The 20,380-nt window shown below is 39.7% G+C and overlaps 1 protein-coding gene across 2 annotated transcripts; it reads right to left on the bottom strand.

The window, feature by feature from the left end:
- Positions 1-1,292: 1,292 nt before the first annotated feature.
- Positions 1,293-20,089, bottom strand: LOC135476662 (uncharacterized). Of its 2 annotated transcripts, XM_064756763.1 has the most exons (6): positions 19,807-20,089; positions 16,135-16,445; positions 12,446-12,579; positions 9,281-9,399; positions 7,951-8,075; positions 1,954-2,091 (listed from the first exon to the last, which is right to left on the bottom strand). In XM_064756763.1, exons 2-6 carry the CDS (start codon positions 16,405-16,407, stop codon positions 2,089-2,091), a joined length of 654 nt encoding a protein of 217 aa, XP_064612833.1. In that variant the 5' UTR covers positions 16,408-16,445; positions 19,807-20,089; the 3' UTR covers positions 1,954-2,088. The 2 variants fall into 2 exon arrangements, with proteins under 2 accessions (XP_064612834.1, XP_064612833.1); XM_064756764.1 differs by lacking the exons at positions 7,951-8,075; positions 19,807-20,089 and having other exon boundaries at positions 1,293-2,091; positions 16,135-16,847.
- Between the last annotated feature and the right edge of the window lie 291 nt (positions 20,090-20,380).

Below are 20,380 nucleotides of genomic sequence, written 5' to 3'. Positions count from 1 at the left end.
ATATTTAAAGGAGCTATCTTAGCGCAACAAGCCAGCTTTACGGGGTAACACGCGTTCTTAAAGCAGTAAGCTTTCTCAACGAAGTCTTCAAATAGGGTCTATTAGGGTCTCCTACCAATGCGGTCGCTGTGAGTTCAGGTCCAGCTCATGCTGACTTCCTCTCCGTCTGAACATGGAAACGTCTGTCAGCAACCTGCGGATGAACGTGGGTTTCCCCCAGGCTCTGCCCGGTTTCCTCGTATAAGTGAAACATTCTTGTCCGTCTTTCTCTATTCGTATACAACGGAAATTTAATGTCAGATTTGCTGACGGACAATATACACGTATATAAGTAAATTTCAAGCATTTTATTCACACCTGAGCATAAAGGTAGAAAGAATTGTGTCGCGTAAATGTCGTTGCGTAAGCCTAGATGCTTAATTCTTTTATAATGATTTTTTTTTTCTCCTGAGCAATTCATGAAACTAAATAACATCAGCATCATAGTTTAGTTTAAAAATACATTGAAATTATTGTGATAAATTTACAATTTTTATGAAAAAATACATATAAATAAAATACTGGAGAACAAAGAACAGTAAAACTATAGCTTCACAAAATATTTCCATATCATTGTCTTACCGCGATACGGGGGTTTCCGTGATCGCAATGACCCCTCCGGCCGTATACCTGGGGAGGACTGCCAGCTGCCTGTGGATGATTGTGGGTTTTCCCTGGGCCCTGCCCTGTATCCCCACTCTAATGTTGGCCGTCATCGTTTAAGGGAAATATTCTTGAATAGGGCGCAAACACCAAACAAACAAATTAAGAACCGCCGCTATACGTTGTTTTGGGGTAATAAGATCAAGACTATACCAGCTGAACATAGTCTTCCTGATCTGTTACAAACTAGAGGCATGCAAATGTTTAATAAGTGTAATGACATCACCACATTTTGAGTAATTCTAGAGTAACGAGGTCTAATAACTTAGAGCAACTAACATCGTGACAGCACTATGCTTTTTACCAATAGTTCAGTGTGACCGTCAGTGTTATAGGGGGCATCTAACTTGTTACCATATAATCGTTCACATGAATCGTTGGAATATCGTGTGGGCCTTGGTCTAGGGTTAAGCGGAACTAAGATAGAATTGTGAATCAGGCAACCACAGATCCGGGACAATATCAAAAATTACAGTCATACAATGGACGCGAAAGAAATCCGTTACTGGACCGTATATATATATATATATATATATATATATATATATATATATATATATATATATATATATATATATATAGGGATTTTGTTTTCGAGCCTTTGTGACTTATTCCATTTAACACAGAGACGAGGTATAATTTACGTGTAAATACAGGTGTAATGTAATACAGGTGTTCTTGATATTTTATCCACGTGTTTATATATAAAACGGCGGGAAATCCCCTTTTCCATTGTCTCCGATGCTCAACAGACCCTTGTCTTATCGTGCCCCATACCTTGACAAGTATATGATGTTTATAAATGACTTTCCCCCGCCCAATCAGTTAAATAAATTATTTGATCTTATTCCAGTATTAGTGAAGACCGTGGTAAAGAATAAACATGTATAGCAATCAAATAAATGTATAAATCAATCAATAAATATATACCAGCCAATGAACATTTAATTGTGCAGATAGTCGCTCACTGTAAGAATTATCAGTGTCTTGCTTTCATGCACTAAATGTCGTTTTATTTAGTTATAGTAACTTTATCGATAATAAATGGTATCTAAAATGTATGTTTTTAATTATTACTTCATAGACTGAATTATTGTTCAAATAGTAAGTTATCCTTGAACACACTCAAATGTATGTATATGATAGGTAAGGAATATTGAATTACTACGTTTGCGTATCGTTCAGAGTTTATTGCATTACGATAAATGCTTTACAAATAATGGAACGGAAATCCTCATGCCGTTGGTTGTAAGAATCCAGTCGTCTTTTGGACCATATCGTGTAGGCTAGACTGTGGTCATTCCTCATCACTTGATTATTAGAGAGCGAGACGTCCCCTGACGTACATTCCAACACGTCTTGGTACAGGGATTCTTCTCGTCTTCATCACTGAAAGATAAAATTCTCTTTTGGTGCTCAAATATTTGCTTTATACGCTAATATTGACGCTGGCGGCAATCTTGCGGATTATATCAAGACCTTTCGGATTGGGCTGCTTCAGTCCTATAATCATGACATAATTATGTTCCAAGAACGAAAACTATAATTTCTCAGTTCATGCAACAATTTCCGGACAAGTTACTTTCAAACAATGTGACATTTGGAAATGGTCACACTTGGCCGATGATATATGGCCTCTTGCCAATTTATCTCAGTAAATGGTTAATTCTAACTGTTTAGGTAAATGTTTAAAGAGTAGCAAATTGCTCACCCACTAGTGCGAACATTAAGCGGTCAGATGTATAAATATTCATTTGACGTAGTTTTCATGAATTTTCATTTTTGCTCTAAGCAATCAATTGTGTATGAAAACTGATAACTGTAATGCAAACGGAGGTTACAGTGACGTTCAGTTTTACTGCTTGTTACGTCCGGACATTCTGTGAAGAAATGAAATTTGTCAAAATTGAGAATTAATAAATCTGTAGGAGATAAGTATGATGAAGGGGCTCAAGAAACGTTACATCTTTACAAAAATTATTTTCTTTTGCAAGGCAAAATGGTAAACCTATAAAACAAGCGTTGATTGTCAAGGCTTGCATTGGAACCTCATCTTAGACGTTATGATATGTTATGTTAGTGCAATCCTTGTGTCAAAAACCATGCAGATTAATGAAGCGTATCCCAAGCTCACATGCTCACGTTGGACATATCATTCACCGGACACTCGGCCCATATAACACAGAACATGCAGAACCCCACAAACACAAAACAAACCTTTACAATATAACACAAAAACAATAATACAGATTATTTATTCTCCGGAATAAAAAAAAAATGAAGCCAAGATATTAAAAAAAATAAACCAAACCATTAAAAACTTATTACGTATCTGCTAAAGCCCTGGCCCCAGGATAACGAAGCTATCTTAGACTAAAGTCAGGATTAGTCTTACCTTGTGGTATTATTTCTCAGCTTAATTTTTTACATAAGAGCTAATTTTCAATTTTGTGAAAGTTTGTGTATTAAAATAGAAAAAAAAGATTAAGGTATATACGGTAAAAAATTTAAAGCCGTAAAATGTTTTGGTGTAAAGGCTATTTCAGATTTATGTTTAAGATAGTTTCTTGATCCTGGGCTCGGATCACTCTACAAGGCTTTTTAGGGCAATTCCATCTGATCCAAATCTGGATGACGTCACACGGCTTTGAAACACAACCGATGCTTCGTGTCATACCCCTTGCAGTGTATGCGTCGCTCTCTACCTTTCCCTTCACATCCCTGCCACCACGAGTAAATATTGTACAGAAACCTTGTACAACGCCGTGGCCACTGGGGTCACGGTGGTGAGGATGGAAGTGATGTCAGAAAAAACAAACAATCCGTCTCAACCTTTGTCTAACAATACTTTATACAGATGCATTCTCTTTATCTAGAGTATGTACAACATGATTCTAACCAAAACCTAAAACAATTTTATTGATGTATGCTTAAATGACTAAATAGTTTCGCAGGAGAACGCACGTGATGAGGCTAAACATAAACAAACCTATACGTGCGTCTCACAGGCTCCAGACGTCATGCTTGTCTCTTTGTGGCAAGGATGTAAAGCGAAAGATAGAGAAGGTTTGATTTACAATGTGTTTAGTGAAAGCTCTAGAGAGGAGATTTACAGTTGTTGTAGATGTCAATATACTGGTGTCATATATGCTTCAGGTCAGTGAACTTGACAGTTCATGTTTGCTTTAAAATGTACCCACTCATAGTAGTGAATAATCAGAAGGTTCCACTTACAAGACTGAATTCCATGCATTTTTCAGATCTTCAGGGGACAACCCTGCACGGGTTGAGTAGACCCTGAAAGACCTTCTAAAGATCGTGCATGAACCTTTCGACGGATAGATTAAGTACACCCTGTACGGATCTTCCGTAGATCCTGCACGGGCCTTCAGCAGACCCCGCACGGACTTTCAGTAGATCCTGCACGGGCCTTCACTAGATCCTGCACGGACCTTCAGTAGATCCTGCACGGACCTTCAGTAGATCCTGCACGGACCTTCAGTAGATCCTGCACGGACTTTCAGTAGATCCCGCTCTGGCCTTCAGGACATGAACCTGCACTTCCTGCAAAGATCTTCAGTAGATCCTGCAGGGACATTCAGTAGATCCTGCACGGACCTTTAGTACATCCTGCACGGACCTTCAGTAGATCCTGCACGGGTTTTCAGCTCATGAATCTGTACATCTTGCAGGGACATTCAGGAGATCCTGCACCGACCTTCAGTAGATCCTGCACGGACCTTCGGTATATCCTACACTAACCTTCAGTAGATTCTGCACAGGATTTCAACTCATAAACCTGTACATCCTGCACGGACCTTATTGTAGATCCTGCACGGACTTTCAGTAGATCCTGCACCGGCTTTCAGCTCACGAACCTGTACATCCTGCACCGACCTTGAGTAGATCCTGCACTGACCTTCAGTAGATCCTGCACGGACCTTCAGGAAATCTTGCTCATGAACCTATACGTCCTGCACACACCTTCAGTAGATCCTGCAAGGATCTTCAGTAGATCCTGCACCGGCTTTAAGCTCATGAACCTGTACATCCTGCACGGACCTTCAGGAGATCCAGAATGCTGAATTCCATACATTTTTCAGATCTTCAGGGAAAATCCTGCACGGACCTTTAGTAGACCCTGACAGGACCTTCAAAAGATCGTGCATGAGCCTTTCGACGAATAAATTCAGCAGACCCTGTACGGACCTTCCGTAGATCTTGCACGGACCTTCAGTAGATCCTGAACGGGATGTCAGCTCATAAACCTGTACATCCTGCAGGGACCTTCAGTACATCCTGCAGGGACCTTCAGTAGATCTTGCACTGACCTTCAGTAGATCCTGCACTGACTTTCAGCTCCTAAACCTGTACACATCCTGCACGGACCTTCAATAGATCCTGCACTGACCTTCAGAGGATCCTGCACGGACCTTCAGTAGATCCTGCACGGGATTTCATGCACAAACCGTCAATAGAAGTACACGAATCCTAATAACTATGTCCACATTTGTCTGAATATGTTTACATGGTTTGATTAATTATGATTATTTGACTGTTTAAAACCATGCTCAAGCATTTTGAAATAAATGGCAAAACAAGAGTTATTCATGTTTCCCATTTTGTGACATTACACGCCAACGGTATTGTGGAATACACAGAGTATAATCCCAAGAAATGCAAATACAAAACGATTGCTAGCTATCTGGGGCATTCTAAAGTGAGCAGAATACATAGGCTGAAAACGTGGGCTTCCGCTTTTCTGAAATAAAATCAAAACCATTCAATTCTGCAATGGTAATAACAATAATGCCCTTTAAGAAAAGGTGAGATAAGAAATTATATATACAAGCGATGAAGAAAGACATGAAGCATTAACAAGCCTTCCCAATCACATGCACAATACACCACTTAGCATGCCACCAAAAAATTAACTTAGTGTGATGTAAAACTAATATTTTGTGCTATATCAGTGAACCGAAATGACACATCTCTCTTCAGCAAAACACTAATATTTGCACCACTTCGTTCCATCCATCTTAGTTCATGCCATAATGAAATCATCAACAATTGAAACAAATTGGTTTTATTTACAGTTAAGATGAATAATGTAAATCAATATAAAAATAATCCATTGTTATTCACTAATTACTAATAAACTAAAATATAGATATTAATTCGCAAATAGAGGCCATCCATGCACATGCTTTGTATTTATTGATTGATTTGATTGGTGTTTTATGCCGTACTACATGCTTTGTAATTTACTTAATAATTCGGCTACCGTTTATGAGAAGAACAGTTACATTGAAACGTTCAGATGCGAACAGATACACTGAAACGATGCAATTTGTTGAATGTATGTGTCGAATTCGACAAGTGGAATGAAAATAGAAGTCTGTTTCAATGCCTGCGTCCAGACGATGCGAGTTGTCGAATGTACCCGTTGATTTCGGCAAGTGGAATGAAAACAGGACACGTTAGTTTTGTAAGCTGCGTTTTTGTCGAATGTTACAATGGCGTGAAATAGCGACTAGACAATGGCAACGTGTGGACTCGGCTTTATGCCAGACAGAATATCTTACATTTGCGTGAAGGTTTGGTTACAGATAAGATACCTAGCTAGAGGGTTTTTACGTCAGATATCAGTGAACAGATTGCTTATTTTCTGGCTAAATTATGATTCAAAACTTTTAGTTTGTAATCAAACCATTCCCGTTACTGCGAAGCCCTATATCATGTTGAGGCACAAAGCTTAGAAACTGTCATTGCCTGAAACGGTGTCATCCTAACCACCTTTCACACATCGGCACTCTAAACAGTTTATATAATCAGTTTTCTTCAATATTAGGAGACTTCCATGCTACTCACGTTTTAAAATTGTAAACGTTCCTGCATTTATTAAAGGCAGGCGAAAAAACTAATGTGTACAATGAAATGAGCACGAATTCTTGATAATGTTGTGCAGCCATGTGTGCACATGCCCACACATATGCCAAGATAACAAAAGCCGTCATTTGACCCTGGGTTAATTTCGCCAGCTAGAAAGTGATCATGAAGAGTTATTACCATTTGAAGTGTGTCGAAGCCTGGGTAGAATGTTCGATATGTCAGTGAACGAGGCGTACCGCGATGGCATGCCGGGATGTGTGACTACTGGCTGTCACGATGGTACTGATAAAGCGGGTAGATGGCCCGACACGCCGAAGAACGATTCCTGCAAGGGTTTCCCCTTACGAAACAGGCAATAATTAGGATGTGTATATACTTCGGGCTTTACGACGTACTTAACAATTTCTCATACATTCATACGACTACTAGGAGTCATAAAGTCCAAAACTTCTTCTCTCTTTCATCTCGTCATTTTTCTATTCCGCAAGTATATAATGCTTATGTCCCTCTTCATACATTTATGTTGAAGCTCTACTTTTTCTTTATCAGGTTTTATATCTTTTGTTGTACATGCTAAAACAACGTGGTTCCTTGCCAAAATGTTGCTGAACGTGTGGCTTATTATATTCAAGAGCTTTAAACTACTAAAATTATGGCGAAATCTAACAATGAATGATGGCCAACAAAACAGAACTATGCTGAAAATATAACGGATACGAGAAGCTATGCTCAGTGAACACTGATGGGTACTCTCTTTTCTTCAAAGGTATTTGCCGTATTATTTATTTGACTTAAATATTAATATAATGAAAGCCTTACAGCATAAAGAGTAAAACCAAATCAAAAAATTCATCTGTTATATTTAAGTCTTTTACCTGGTTGCTGTTAGAATGTATTTTGTTATTGCAGCAGTTAATTTTGTTCAGTATAATACACATATTCTATTAATTCAACATAACCATTCTATTAGACTTACAGGATATTATGTTAAATATGACACAATTTTGTGTTATGATAACAGAATACATTCCAGCATCACGCAGACAGGAGACTTTCTGGTGAGATTCACAGATTAGATAATGTTAACCTCAGTTAGGGTTTTCTTGTAACTGTTCATGTAAATGCTTACATAGTAGCAATCTACACGCCGACTAGCTCCATGGCTTAAGCAGAATTAAAAAAGAAAATGGTTAAAATAGTGATGTTATTTGTAATTTGTTAGACGTCACTGGTCTAGATTTCTCAAAATGCTGTGTTGTCATCACATTTAACATACAGCAACATTAAAACAATGCAGAGGGACCAGACCTATGGAATTTCATTGCAGGAGCAGGACTAAATCTCGTGTTATACTACCTCGTTATTCTTTTCCTGCACCAGTATTCCATCTAGAAGCTGTTTCCAGTCAGCGAATCCCCATCTCTCGTCAGCCGTCACCAGAACGCCATTAACGATAAACCATGGAGTGCCGGCAATGCCGCCTGTCCGAACAGCAGGGGTTAAGGTAAAGCTATTAGCTTGTTATAGTTATGTATTTGATTAGTTTTTGCTATGATGAAACCGGACAGAGCCCCGGGGAAATCACGACCATACGCATGTTGCTGACAGACCTTCACGCATACGAACAGATAGGAATGGGTTGGACTTGAACTCACAGCGACCGTATTGTTAAGAGGTTCCTGGGTCATACTGGCTTGTGGTTTACAATTGTGGTTGAATTATACAATTACGCCCAGATTTGAGGATGGAAGAAATGAAAGTTCCTTTTGAAAAGATAAAGAACGTAAGACTATCCAAACGGTCTACCAGCAACGGGCATCATTTGTTGTCACAAACAATAAACAATGAGAGCAGATGCGTGCTGAAAGGTAAAAATAACATTATAAGGAATATATGTCAGGTGAAATATTATCAAACACTGTCCACGAATTTTTCATCTATGAAAAATGGTTTAAAACGGTGGTCTGTAGTGAACCAGAGGGTTTCAGTGACGTCACATCCATAACTTTTGGTTGAAATAACGTGTTTCAAAGTAGATTCGTCTGGTCTAGCTGTGTTAAGTTTCAAAAACCGGATGTGACGTCACTGATGACAGTATTCGTAGAAAAGGCAACTGTAGAATCCAAACTTTCAAATGCATTTTACTAGACAGAACTTTTGAATGAACATCGCCGAGGGTATCTGAGTAAATGAAGTTGCGTTATGAGATTTAAATCTAAGGAGCACAGTTTCCGAAAAAAAAAAACAACCAAACTAAAAAAAAGTTTCATGAGATATTTTAAAAGTGAGTCCATTGCGTGATCTTAGCTTAAAATGTCCTATTTCTCTCGAGCGTTCCATTCAAATAGAAAGGCAAACAGTGCCCAAGCATATGGCTTGCAACATGTTGATGCATCATTGAAATTTAAATCTGCCATGGCTTGCAACACATAATTAACGTGCACATTTAAATATTTAAATTCCCAAAAGTAATGTGGAAACAGCTAATATAAAAAACACAAAATGGACAGTACGAAGCAGTAGATATTACTGAGTAGCGATGCTTATGCAAGAATTAGTGCTGAAACTCTGTATTTTGTTTCCCGGAATATTACATTGGTAACATTGGTAACCTAGAGCAGGTCTACAACAGATGTCGTTGTTGTTAAAATGGCCAATTAGAATCGGTCAGGGGTCCAGTACTCACGGGTGCAGCCGTATTTCCAGTCTACCCTTGTGGCCATGTTCATTGAGCCATCGTTGACCAACAAGTCAGCAAAGTGAGATGTCGACAAACCCATTCCACCGGCAAGTGCGGCAAAATCCCTTCAGAGAAAATCATCAAGGAGACAAAGAAAACTGTACAGATTGGTGGTCATAGGTGTGAAGTACTACCCGAGGGCCGATCATGAATTAAAAGATGTACTATATATATGAAAGACATGGGCTCATTAGTTTTAGTCCATACTTGACAGCCAGTCGACGTTTTTCTTTACATGATAAGAGATATGAGAAGGTGCATATGCTTATATGAGATGACATCAGACGTGAATATCAACAATTAACATGGTCGCATTTACAATCCTCCGCCAAGGGCCCTGCAGGGACTAGTAATGGGAGATAATCAAGGGCCCTGCAAGGACGAGTAATGGGAGATAATCCAGTTTATGTTGAATACCAGCTGCCTTAAACTCTCTGGTGTTTGCATTGAGTGTGTGGGTGTGGGTGGGGGGGGGGGGATATAGAACCTGTTGCCTATTACAACTTTCGTTTTTCACAAATGTAATCCTGTGTATTTTAAGTTGAAATTCTGGGCGATAGCACACATGGGATGAATTCGAATCAACGTAAGTGTGTAACCTGAGTGCAGTGTTCTCTAGTAGACGACGGTTCTGACGTTAGGATTGGCAAAATTTTATCCAGCCTCATGGACCCCAAACCAACGTCAGAGCGCGCTCCATTCAAACGCCAGATGTAGTTACCTAGCCTTGTCAAGTATGTCGAGACTGTCAGTACAGCCGATCGCTTTGAGCATCACCAAGAAGTCTCCGGCCCACACAGATAAGGAAAATAAGCGCTTGTGATTAATTGACAGATGAAAAGATAAGGAACATAAGTATCAGCAAATTTAAGTCCGTGAAGGCCTATTTAACATTTAATTTTTTTCTCAAACGACGTGACACACTGCCATGGAAACTGCATCAGGTTGGAGCGTGCTCTGATGTTGGATTGGGGCTATCTTTGACCGAAGAAAACTTTTGCCAAACCTAGCTCTGAGATCGGTTGGCCATGTTCCCAGAAAAGCTTACACATTAACCGTTTTGAACCGTTACATTCACTAACTTGGAACTCCGCCCTGTTACCTGCGCGGCCTCGCAAGTGGCAACGCTGTACGCCACAAAAGATTTTTTTTTTTGATTCGTGTTTTACGCCGTACTCAAGAATATTTCACTTATACGACGGCGGATAGCAGTATGGTGGGTGGAAACCGGGCACAGCCCGGGGGAAACGGACGACCAACCGCAGGTTGCTGGCAGATCTTCCCACTTACGGCCGGAGAGAAAGCCAGCATGAGCTGGACTTGCACTCACAGCGACCGCATTGGTGAGAGGCTCCTAAGTCATTGCGCTGCGCTAGCGCGCGAACCGACTGAGCCACGGAGGCCCCGCCACAAAAAGAGGTACCCATGATCTTAAAATAATTCTGAATTCATCTTAGCTCATTATGTGTGAATAATAAAGGCCATAACATCGCACATAACACAAATGCAACCAATAAACCCACTCGGACAGCATCAGAACTTCGCAAGCTACCATTTTCAAGTCACATGACCCGCTAGGGAGAACTCGACAGCTCTTCCCAAAGTTAAGACCATCTTCTTTCACAATATAATTGCTTATATATCATTTCTATTCATTATTGACACACAAATTAAAGACCCCCCAAACAATTTGTCAATCGCCGTTGAGATGGTGTACATCTCACTAATTTTAATCAAATCATTCCTCGAGTTTATCTTTCTCGGGTACCGAGAAATCGAAAATGGTGGTTAACGAAGTTTGTTTCGTCGTCGATGTAACAAATACATTCGTGTCAATTGTGACGTTATGGTTATTATTCACGAATAACCAGGTGATATGAAGTAAGAATTACTCTAGGATTACAGGAAAAATGTTTTGATAGCGGGCAGTTTTGACATATTAAGGACAGCACACACGGAAGGACCGAGTTCCAGGTTAGTAAATGGAAGAGTGCAGATCTGTATTTCCCACAGCTAAACTGGGAAGAGTGAAGCAAATCTCAGATCTATGCCAAACCTAACGTCAGAGCATTCTCGAACTAAGTTTGCTCATCTCAGAGGATACGAATGAATAAACGCAAATATACAGACACAGAAGCCGCTTTATTTCAGTGCTTTCCAAGCTGTAACCTGTTCCAACCCTGAAGAAATGGCGAGTAAAAGCCTAGTTCGCGAACTCATGACCTCCTGTCAGACGTTGGCATTCGAAATCTCGTTTTCGTGTGGGTTCATCACCAGTGCAGAGATTGAAATACACCCACGGTGTCAGGTAGTGATGATTTATTTATTTATTTGATTGGTGTTTTACGCTGAATATTTCACCTATAAGATGGCGGCCAGCATTATTTAATCAGAACCCTATTAGCAACTTTCGTTTTGAGCAGTATGCGCTACAAAGCTTTAAAGTTCAAGATTGAGAGTTATCAGAAGCAGACAGACAGACACATTTCCAAGATAGTTGAGCGAGAGGACACAAGGAGAGATGAGGTGATGAGACTCTAGTGACGTCCCCTTGGCGTTGCTACGCACCCCTCCAGCAGCTGCCGGCATGGAAAGGTTCAGATTTTAATGGTCAACCTATGTCAAGATTTTCATGGCTGCTTTCTTACAGGCTGGGCAAGGTATGCACCAAAGGCCACGGACTGTTTGGGACTGAGCTATAGCGCTAAACGTAACATTGTCGCTTATGGAAAATTAATGAGAAACTGAGGCCGTATGGTGGGAAGAAACCCGATAGAGCCCGGTGGAAATAGTAGGGATGAAGACGTGAGTGACGTCTCCTGGCGTGTTGGCTTCTGGCATAGTAGGGTCCAAATTTTGACGGAATGATGGCGTCTGAGTTACTTGACCAAACGTGACATTTGTTGCATATGAAAAAGTAATAGAGGTCTGATGTCATATATGGACATGTCAGATATAAGACTTGTTTTCATGAAATGAAACAAAATTGTGACCGTATTCTACCTACTGTTGTGGAAATCTTTGTCACATCACTGCAGAAGAGACACCAGTATTTCAAATATTCTATTTTCTTTAGAAAATCGAACTGACTATATGCTATGCTGATCTTACCCAACAGTTTTGTTTTCGGGGACGTTGTAGTTGACGGAGCCTCCGAATTGATCCATGTTGTCAAATATGAGCCCCATCCACTCGTACACCTTGTTCACATTACCGTTCGTCATGTTATGTACAACCTGAACTCCCTGGTAAAGAGAAGAAGTCAACATTAGGGCAAGACATGATCTAGGGAAGATATGATCTAGGGAAGACATGATCTAGGGAAGATATGATCTTGGGAAGATATGATCTAGGCAAGACATGATCTAGGGAAGATGTGGTCTAGGGAAGATATGATCTAGGGAAGATATGATCTAGGGAAGACATGATCTAGGGGAGATATGATCTAGGGAAGATGTGGTCTAGGGAAGATATGATCTAGGGAAGATATGATCTAGGGAAGACATAATCTAGGGAAGACATGATCTAGGGAAGATATGATCTAGGGAAGATATGATCTAGGGAAGACATGATCTAGGGAAGATATGATCTTGGGAAGATATGATCTAGGCAAGACATGATCTAAGGAAGATGTGGTCTAGGGAAGACATGATCTAGGGGAGATATGATCTAGGGAAGATATGATCTAGGGAAGATATGATCTAGGGAAGACATGATCTAGGGAAGATATGATCTTGGGAAGATATGATCTAGGCAAGACATGATCTAGGGAAGATGTGGTCTAGGGAAGATATGATCTAGGGAAGACATGATCTAGGGAAGACATGATCTAGGGAAGATATGATGTTGGGAAGATATGATCTAGAAAACTCAAGGACCAATGTTCCCCAAAGAAATATATAAAACAAAAAAGGCAGTGTTATTACTTATTTATTTCTTGTTTACTATTTTTATTCACGACGTTTTAACATATTCTGTGCGATCAGCCTTATGGGTGGGGGAAACTGAGGTCCCCCGGGGAAAACTACCCACCGTTGTGATGTTACTGATGGTCATTTGTATGAAACACAGGCTTGCACACCATACATGTTGAGGGGAAGTTGTCTTCAACGATTTCAAAGGTAAGATTTCCGTAAGGCCATATAAGCACATTAGTAAAAAAAAAGTCATTGGCAGCTACATCGCGAGTTTCTGCGCCATACGTTTTTATGATTTACGTGTGGGTGGTATGATCAAACACTCTGGCGATCTTTTTTATAGTCAACCCAGATCTTTATTGAGTCCAAATTAAGGGACGATATATTCATCGTGTTATACATATAGCATGTAACTAGCAATGTAAACCTTAATTTAGTGACATTACTTTTGATATGGTACGGGTCTACTTGCACGAAGCCCTCTCAACGTCTCAATGTAATATATACAACCAAAGTTAGGTGTATGTAATGGTTGGGGTGGGGATGGAGGTGGGGAATGGATTCGTATTAGCAGACCCTGGATGTTTATGGTATACTACAGTTACAGGTTAACATACAGCGTCCCCGTAACATGCACGGCAGTGCACAGAACTATATAGCGTATAGCTGAGTGAAATTGTTAACATTAATAACACTGAATAATGAATTCATTTCTATAATTTATGTATTTCATGGTTGCTTAAGACCGTACTTTATTTATGACTCTAGGAAAGTAGAGAGCGGGGAGTAACCGACGGCTTTGTGCGAAGTACCTGTCCATCCAACTGATTCGAGGCCACAACTGACATGAAGAGAGATGGATTCGTGTTAGATGGCAACGGACCAAGAGATTGTCGTGAGAAAAACACTGTTAGCGACCGGCTGAGCCCTTTACTTGTGCTCATGATATACATGATAAAGATGGTACTTAGCATGTCCGCCACAACTACCCCTCCCACCTCACCCAACCACCGAGAAAATAAATCACTGTCCCATGTCAACAGCGCCACATTACATTTAGTCATGTATCGTTATGAATGTTTGTACCGGTACACATAATAGGGGACACAACTGATCAGCGTTAAGCGTATCACAGACGACGGACATCCAGGGGAAGATTACGGCCAAAATCTTCTCGTCAACCATATGTGTGGCAAAAAGTCTACTGCGATATCTCGAGAGGGGGAATGGTTTAGAGTATTGTCTTTCACTCGGTAGAGGTACGGATTCCAAATTCTGCTGTTTTTTCCCGACTTTCCCTTTTCTCAAGTCATAAATTAACAGAAATCATATAAGAGAAAAATATTGAATATGGATAAAAACAATTAAGAGAAAAACAAATACATATCAAATATGTTTGTGCTAATAAATCAAGCATCTTACCCTTCAGCCGAAAGAAGATTTAAAGTTAAAGTAAAAGAAACTACATCGAAAACTTAAAACCGCATTGGAAGTACTTTCAATAACTATTTTTAAAAGCAAAATTAGGTTGTTTGTATTTGCCCTTTAAGACGTCATAGGAGTTTTCTTCGTCTTTATTGAAATTTTGATATTTTTCAACATCATCACCGAAGATATTTTGAGATGCATTATTTTTGGCGGTAAATATATGATGGGCTATCGGCATTTTGATTTCTACTTAAATACAAACCATGACCTATTCAGAAATCCTCACGTGAATGGCATATAGCTTAATGCGACATCAAATACTAACCTATGTTTACTTTTTTGTAATATCGCTGAAGAAATTTTCTGTAACTTTCTGTAATCTCTTTTGAATAATTTACTTCTCTTTCTCTATGGGGAATCGTGACGCCTACAATCGGTCCACTCTGTAAAAATTACCCAACGTATTTGAGGTCAACAACGTATGAGTTGTAGTGTCAAAGCTATGGTTAATTTATTCCGAAACTACTCATGGAGAGCCACATACGTACTATCGGTTATGACCCGACATTTATGCTTACTGTAACACGAGTCTGTAAACTCTGTAAAAGACACAAATCACGCTTGTATAGGTTTTCAAAATTGTCCCTTTAACAATACTAGCCACCACACTGCACTCGCAATATAAACCGACTAACAAAAGGCAAGGGCATTTCAACAATATATGAAACTTTTCAAACACCAGTTGTTATAACAATGCTTACACCATACTGCCCAACATCACTGACTATGGGCCCTCCGAAGTCTCATTTTACACTTTAGAAAGGAAGGCTGACAGACTTATTTCGCTCTTACACATCAGGACAGGCCAATAACTAAATGCAGCTTACAAGACACCTTACGCTTCAGTAATCCTTCAAAGCTATAAGCAATATTTTTCCAACTCGATCTCGGTTAACTCCTCACTTACTGCAAACATTCCGTTGTTCGGATTAACATATCATACGATTACATTGAAAGTATATTAAAATTAAACAGGTAATCCACTGGCAAGGATTCAGTACCCTTTCTGGTATAGAATGTATTGACACCCATAACAAAACAGTTCCTATATTCATGCAAAGAAAATAATCTTGAAATGCCCAAATACAAAATCAGATTTTTTTTTTAAGAAATATTTTTTACAGCTTTGCTAAGAAACTGTCAGTTTTTCGATGATCAACTATTTGTTTTTGTTGTAGCAAAAACAAAAAATGATTTTGATATTAAAACGGTTCTTGTATCAATGCAAAGATTAAGCATAATCTTGAAATGCCCGAAAATACAATATCCAAACTTCATTCTATTTGTTTCTGTTGTTGCAATAGGAAAAACAACAGTGAACTATTCATTAATTCCTAAAATTTACATGAAATAATGAACGTGTGCCGTTTTCTTAACCAATGGTCATACACTCACCATTGCAGCCAAGAAGGCATTTCTGTGGTACGGCAGCGGAAACTGAATTGTCGAAATCCTGACAGAATTCCCATAGTGGTCGCCGACCTGCTTGAGCACTGGAAAGGCCGCCTTACTGTCCGGGCACAATAGGTCTATGAAGAACTCGATGTGGATTTGAGCACTGGCAGGGACACCCTTGTACGCGTGTCCTAGGGGTGTAGCTGGGATAGGCACTCGACTCTGCCCAGAGGCAATGCCAATGAAAATCACAGCACAAAGTATCCCTTTCATTGCTGCTAGATTCGTGATGAGCGATTTCCTCTGTCTGACTTTAAAAGACAAACCAATGCATTGAGACGTGTGCAGAAACCCCAATGTATAAATTACAGGGCTGTACACTCAGCCCTTGACACGGATAATCCCGCAGCAATGATCACGTGACTTCATCGGGTATCAGGATAATCCAAGTAAACTTGTGAAAGTCCACTCAAAACACAACCGCGCATGCAAACCAGACAATGGCGCCAGATTGGTCTACAGGTATGGCCTAGTTTTGGGGTGACCTCGTGACCCGTATCATATTTATCCTACCTCTATACAATTCTAGTTTTACAATGATGTCATAGCTGCCCTAAGCCAATCGTCAGCCCTCTTTGGTCACGTGAAAATAAAGCAAATTCAAAACATTGGAGACAGGGCAAGAATGCAGTTTTATGAATCAGATGAATGTATGGATCTTTAAGGATCCGTTCACTTTCATGTTATTTATCACCACCTGCTCCTTGCTGGGAGGCCCGGTCTCGAAACTATAAATACATTCAGTTAGGTCCCCAGTGACTTAAAAAGTCAGTAACGTTACATCCATCCTGTCCCATCTGCGGTATTAGCCAATAGACATTCGCCATCTTTATTCCTGTGAAGAATGATACACTTTTAAGACCGACCTTACTTTTGACACTAGAAACTAGATCGAATTCTATGGACGATCTTTCACAGACTGGGACCAAGGTTCAAGAACGTATACAACTCCTCATTTATGGCCCTAAAACATCACCTACGATAACAGTGTGGTATTTGATAAATGGCCACTTGTGTTCCGTGGAATTCGGTCTCTGGTCACTTTAACTCGGTGGGAGGATATTTATAACTGTTCACGTAAATGCTTAAACAGCAGTACAACTATATAAGCCCCTATAGTTCGACGGCGTAAGCAGAATCAGGTAAAACAATACAGATATGTTAATTGCAAGTTCTTTAATGTCAGTTGTTCAGTAGTTATTACTAGACACGCTGTGATGAGATGTTTTTGTATAATAAAACCCAAAAGGCAACATCATTAAGGCAAAACCAGAGCAGCGACCACAATCTTCTTCTTGTCAGGTACGCCAGTTTGATTTCAGTTTTGAAAAAGATGTAATATATATCCTTGTAAATGCGTTGGTTAAGAAAAGGTAACCAACACGAGTTTTGTTTGCGATACGATTGACTTGGGATGACTTTGACCATCGCTGGGCACACCTTAGCCGGTGCTGGGTACACATTAGCTGGCGCTGGGTACACCTTAGCCGGTGCTGGGTACACATTAGCCGGCGCTGGGTACACCTTAGCCGGTGCTGGGTACCCATTAGCAGGCGCTGGTTACCACCTACATGTATATTGTAATTTTATAGCTTGGGACCAACTTGGCCTGGTGGATAGCGCACTAGCGCAGCGCTATGACAGCAAATCATCTCACCAATGAGGTCGCTGCGAGTTCAAGTCCAGCACGTATTGGCTGCCTCTTCGGTCATAAATGGGAAAGTCCCGCAGCAACCTACGCTCCCACCATAATGCTGACCGCTGTCGTATAAGTGAAATATTCTTGAGTACGGCGTAAATAATCAAATAAATAAATGAGGTTGGGTGATCCCTATACGACCGACAGATACCATACGATTTGCTTGAATATGAATTAACATATTTTACTGAAATAACATTAGTTTAAATTTATACAGATACTATCAGCCCTACATTTACATTTGTAAAGCCTAAAACAGATGTGTAGCCAGAAGACCTGTACTGAACAACGTACATCATATATCGCTTTTGCCAGCAAAACTCAATCAGCTGTGAAAACACTACATTGTAGGCGTGTATGCTGATCGATTCCGTTGGTATCAAGATGTGGATTTATGCAAGTTTGTTCAAACAACAACAACAATGAATCAATCAACCGCTTGTGCACAGTATATATACGCTGACGTCCCATGATGAACACAAATAAGTGCTAAGAAAAAGCCTAATATGAACGATGCATACTTTGATTCATTTATCTATTTACACCCCACTCAGTCACAGGAGCAAGTACCACTTTTAAAGTCTTTGATATGACCCGACGAGGTTGTCCTTTTAGGAATTAGCTTTACGATTATTGATTTGGAACGTCTTTGTATATTGGTTGAGGGCTGGCTGACGAATTACTGTTTCGACACATAGATAGAATAAATATTTGAACATCATAATACGGAAGTTCTGAGTTTGAACTCTTTTGTTGTTAAAGGTAAAAGCAATCCTACTCTCTCCCCTGGTCGTCGTTAACCATGCAGACAAAGTCAATTGTGTATGACGCATTGGTGCTGCCATTATGAAAGTCAATGCTGTACAAAATGATCTAATTTTATCCATTCCGCACTATTGTTTTGGCATCATATTTGTGAACACATACAATAAGTGTATTTTACTTTGAATTTGTTTTTTGGGTTTGTATAGTAAGCAAGCTAACAAACAGACCAGTTTCTAATATCAACTGATCACTGGGTACGCCGGACTAAATGCCACATGTTTTCTGGCTTGTTTAAGGCTCATGCTTCAAAGCAATACATTCTGTACCGTCGTGCTGGAATGTATATGGTTTTATAATGAAAATATTACACTATTACCTATCTGTTCATTGACTAAGTATGCCGTAGCATGGCTCTTTTGCATTGTTTCAAGTGATTGTTTAATAAATGTGGTGACAACCCGGCATTTTGAGTATATCTAGACCAATGACATCTAATAAATTTCAATTAAAATCACCGCGGTTTTCTTACCTAGTTCTGTTTAGACCATGGTGCTGAGGAAGGCCAAGTAGTTACTATTTAAAGATGTGCATGAGACATTAGAATAAAACCCTGACTGAGGTAAACTGACAAGAGGCTGTATTTCACCGGTTACGTCTGACCATTTGCCAACTATCACACTGTCGGCGCCGCACTGGTTCTACTATCTACGCTATAAAAAACATTAAATCCTGAGATTTAGGAAATGTAAATATATGTAAACTAGCCTTCAAAGTAACAATGCAATACTGTCATCCCTCGGTCGGTTTTTCGGTAAAGACTGTGAATCGTAGCCTGATAGTTATTTTATGTAATCTGATTGTCGTTTTATGCCGTGCTCAAGAATATTTCTAACTTACTTGACGGCAGTTAGAATTATGATGGGAAGAAAACGGGGAGAGCCCGAAAGGAACCCACGTGCGAAGAGGAAGTCATCATGAGCTGGATTTGATCTCACAGCGACCTGCCTCTTGTAAATTTAGTTCAGTAATGGTTTTATGCTGTTTATGTAAATACTTAACTAATAGCAGCTTGTACGGCGTTATTGAATTATATAACACGTAAAGGCTCACCTGACTTCTGCGCAACAGTCGAGCTATATAAAGCTTACCTCTCTGTTACTGCAACACAGTGCAACACTGAACAGGCAACGTGGCCACAGTTTGAGAAAAACGTATCAGAATGCGATCAGAGATATACCAGCTGTAGTTCGGCAAATAATCCTGATGTGCACGGGTCACTTCTTTTACTGGGAGTATGATGGACAAGTATATAATACATGTGTTATAACACGGTGTGGAGGAAGGCTCATTTACACATACAAATGAGTCATAATAAATATAGTTTAAAAACACAACTCGATAAGATAATAATATGACAGTAGTCAACTAGAAAATCGATCACGTGATCAACCCAGATACGTAGACAGAGCATGAAAATGAACTTTCCAGACATACAAATGCAGTTTATTTTATACGATACAATCTTGTTTTGTTCTTTTAAATGCGTAGTTCGCTACACAGCTGTGCCATTATCAACAATATGTCATAAGCGATGCTGTTGTCTAGCGTAACTAAAGCGTGTATCTCTTTTTTTAGGGTTTCGAAAATGAGAAAAGTAAATATATTATCATGACCTTTCACGCTACACCATCCCAATCAATTGACAAACTAACAAAAATCTCA

This window comes from Liolophura sinensis, chromosome 10, assembly GCF_032854445.1.
Source record: "Liolophura sinensis isolate JHLJ2023 chromosome 10, CUHK_Ljap_v2, whole genome shotgun sequence".
Classification (NCBI taxonomy): Eukaryota; Metazoa; Mollusca; class Polyplacophora; order Chitonida; family Chitonidae; genus Liolophura; species Liolophura sinensis.
This window is presented reverse-complemented; position numbering and strand designations above follow the sequence as displayed.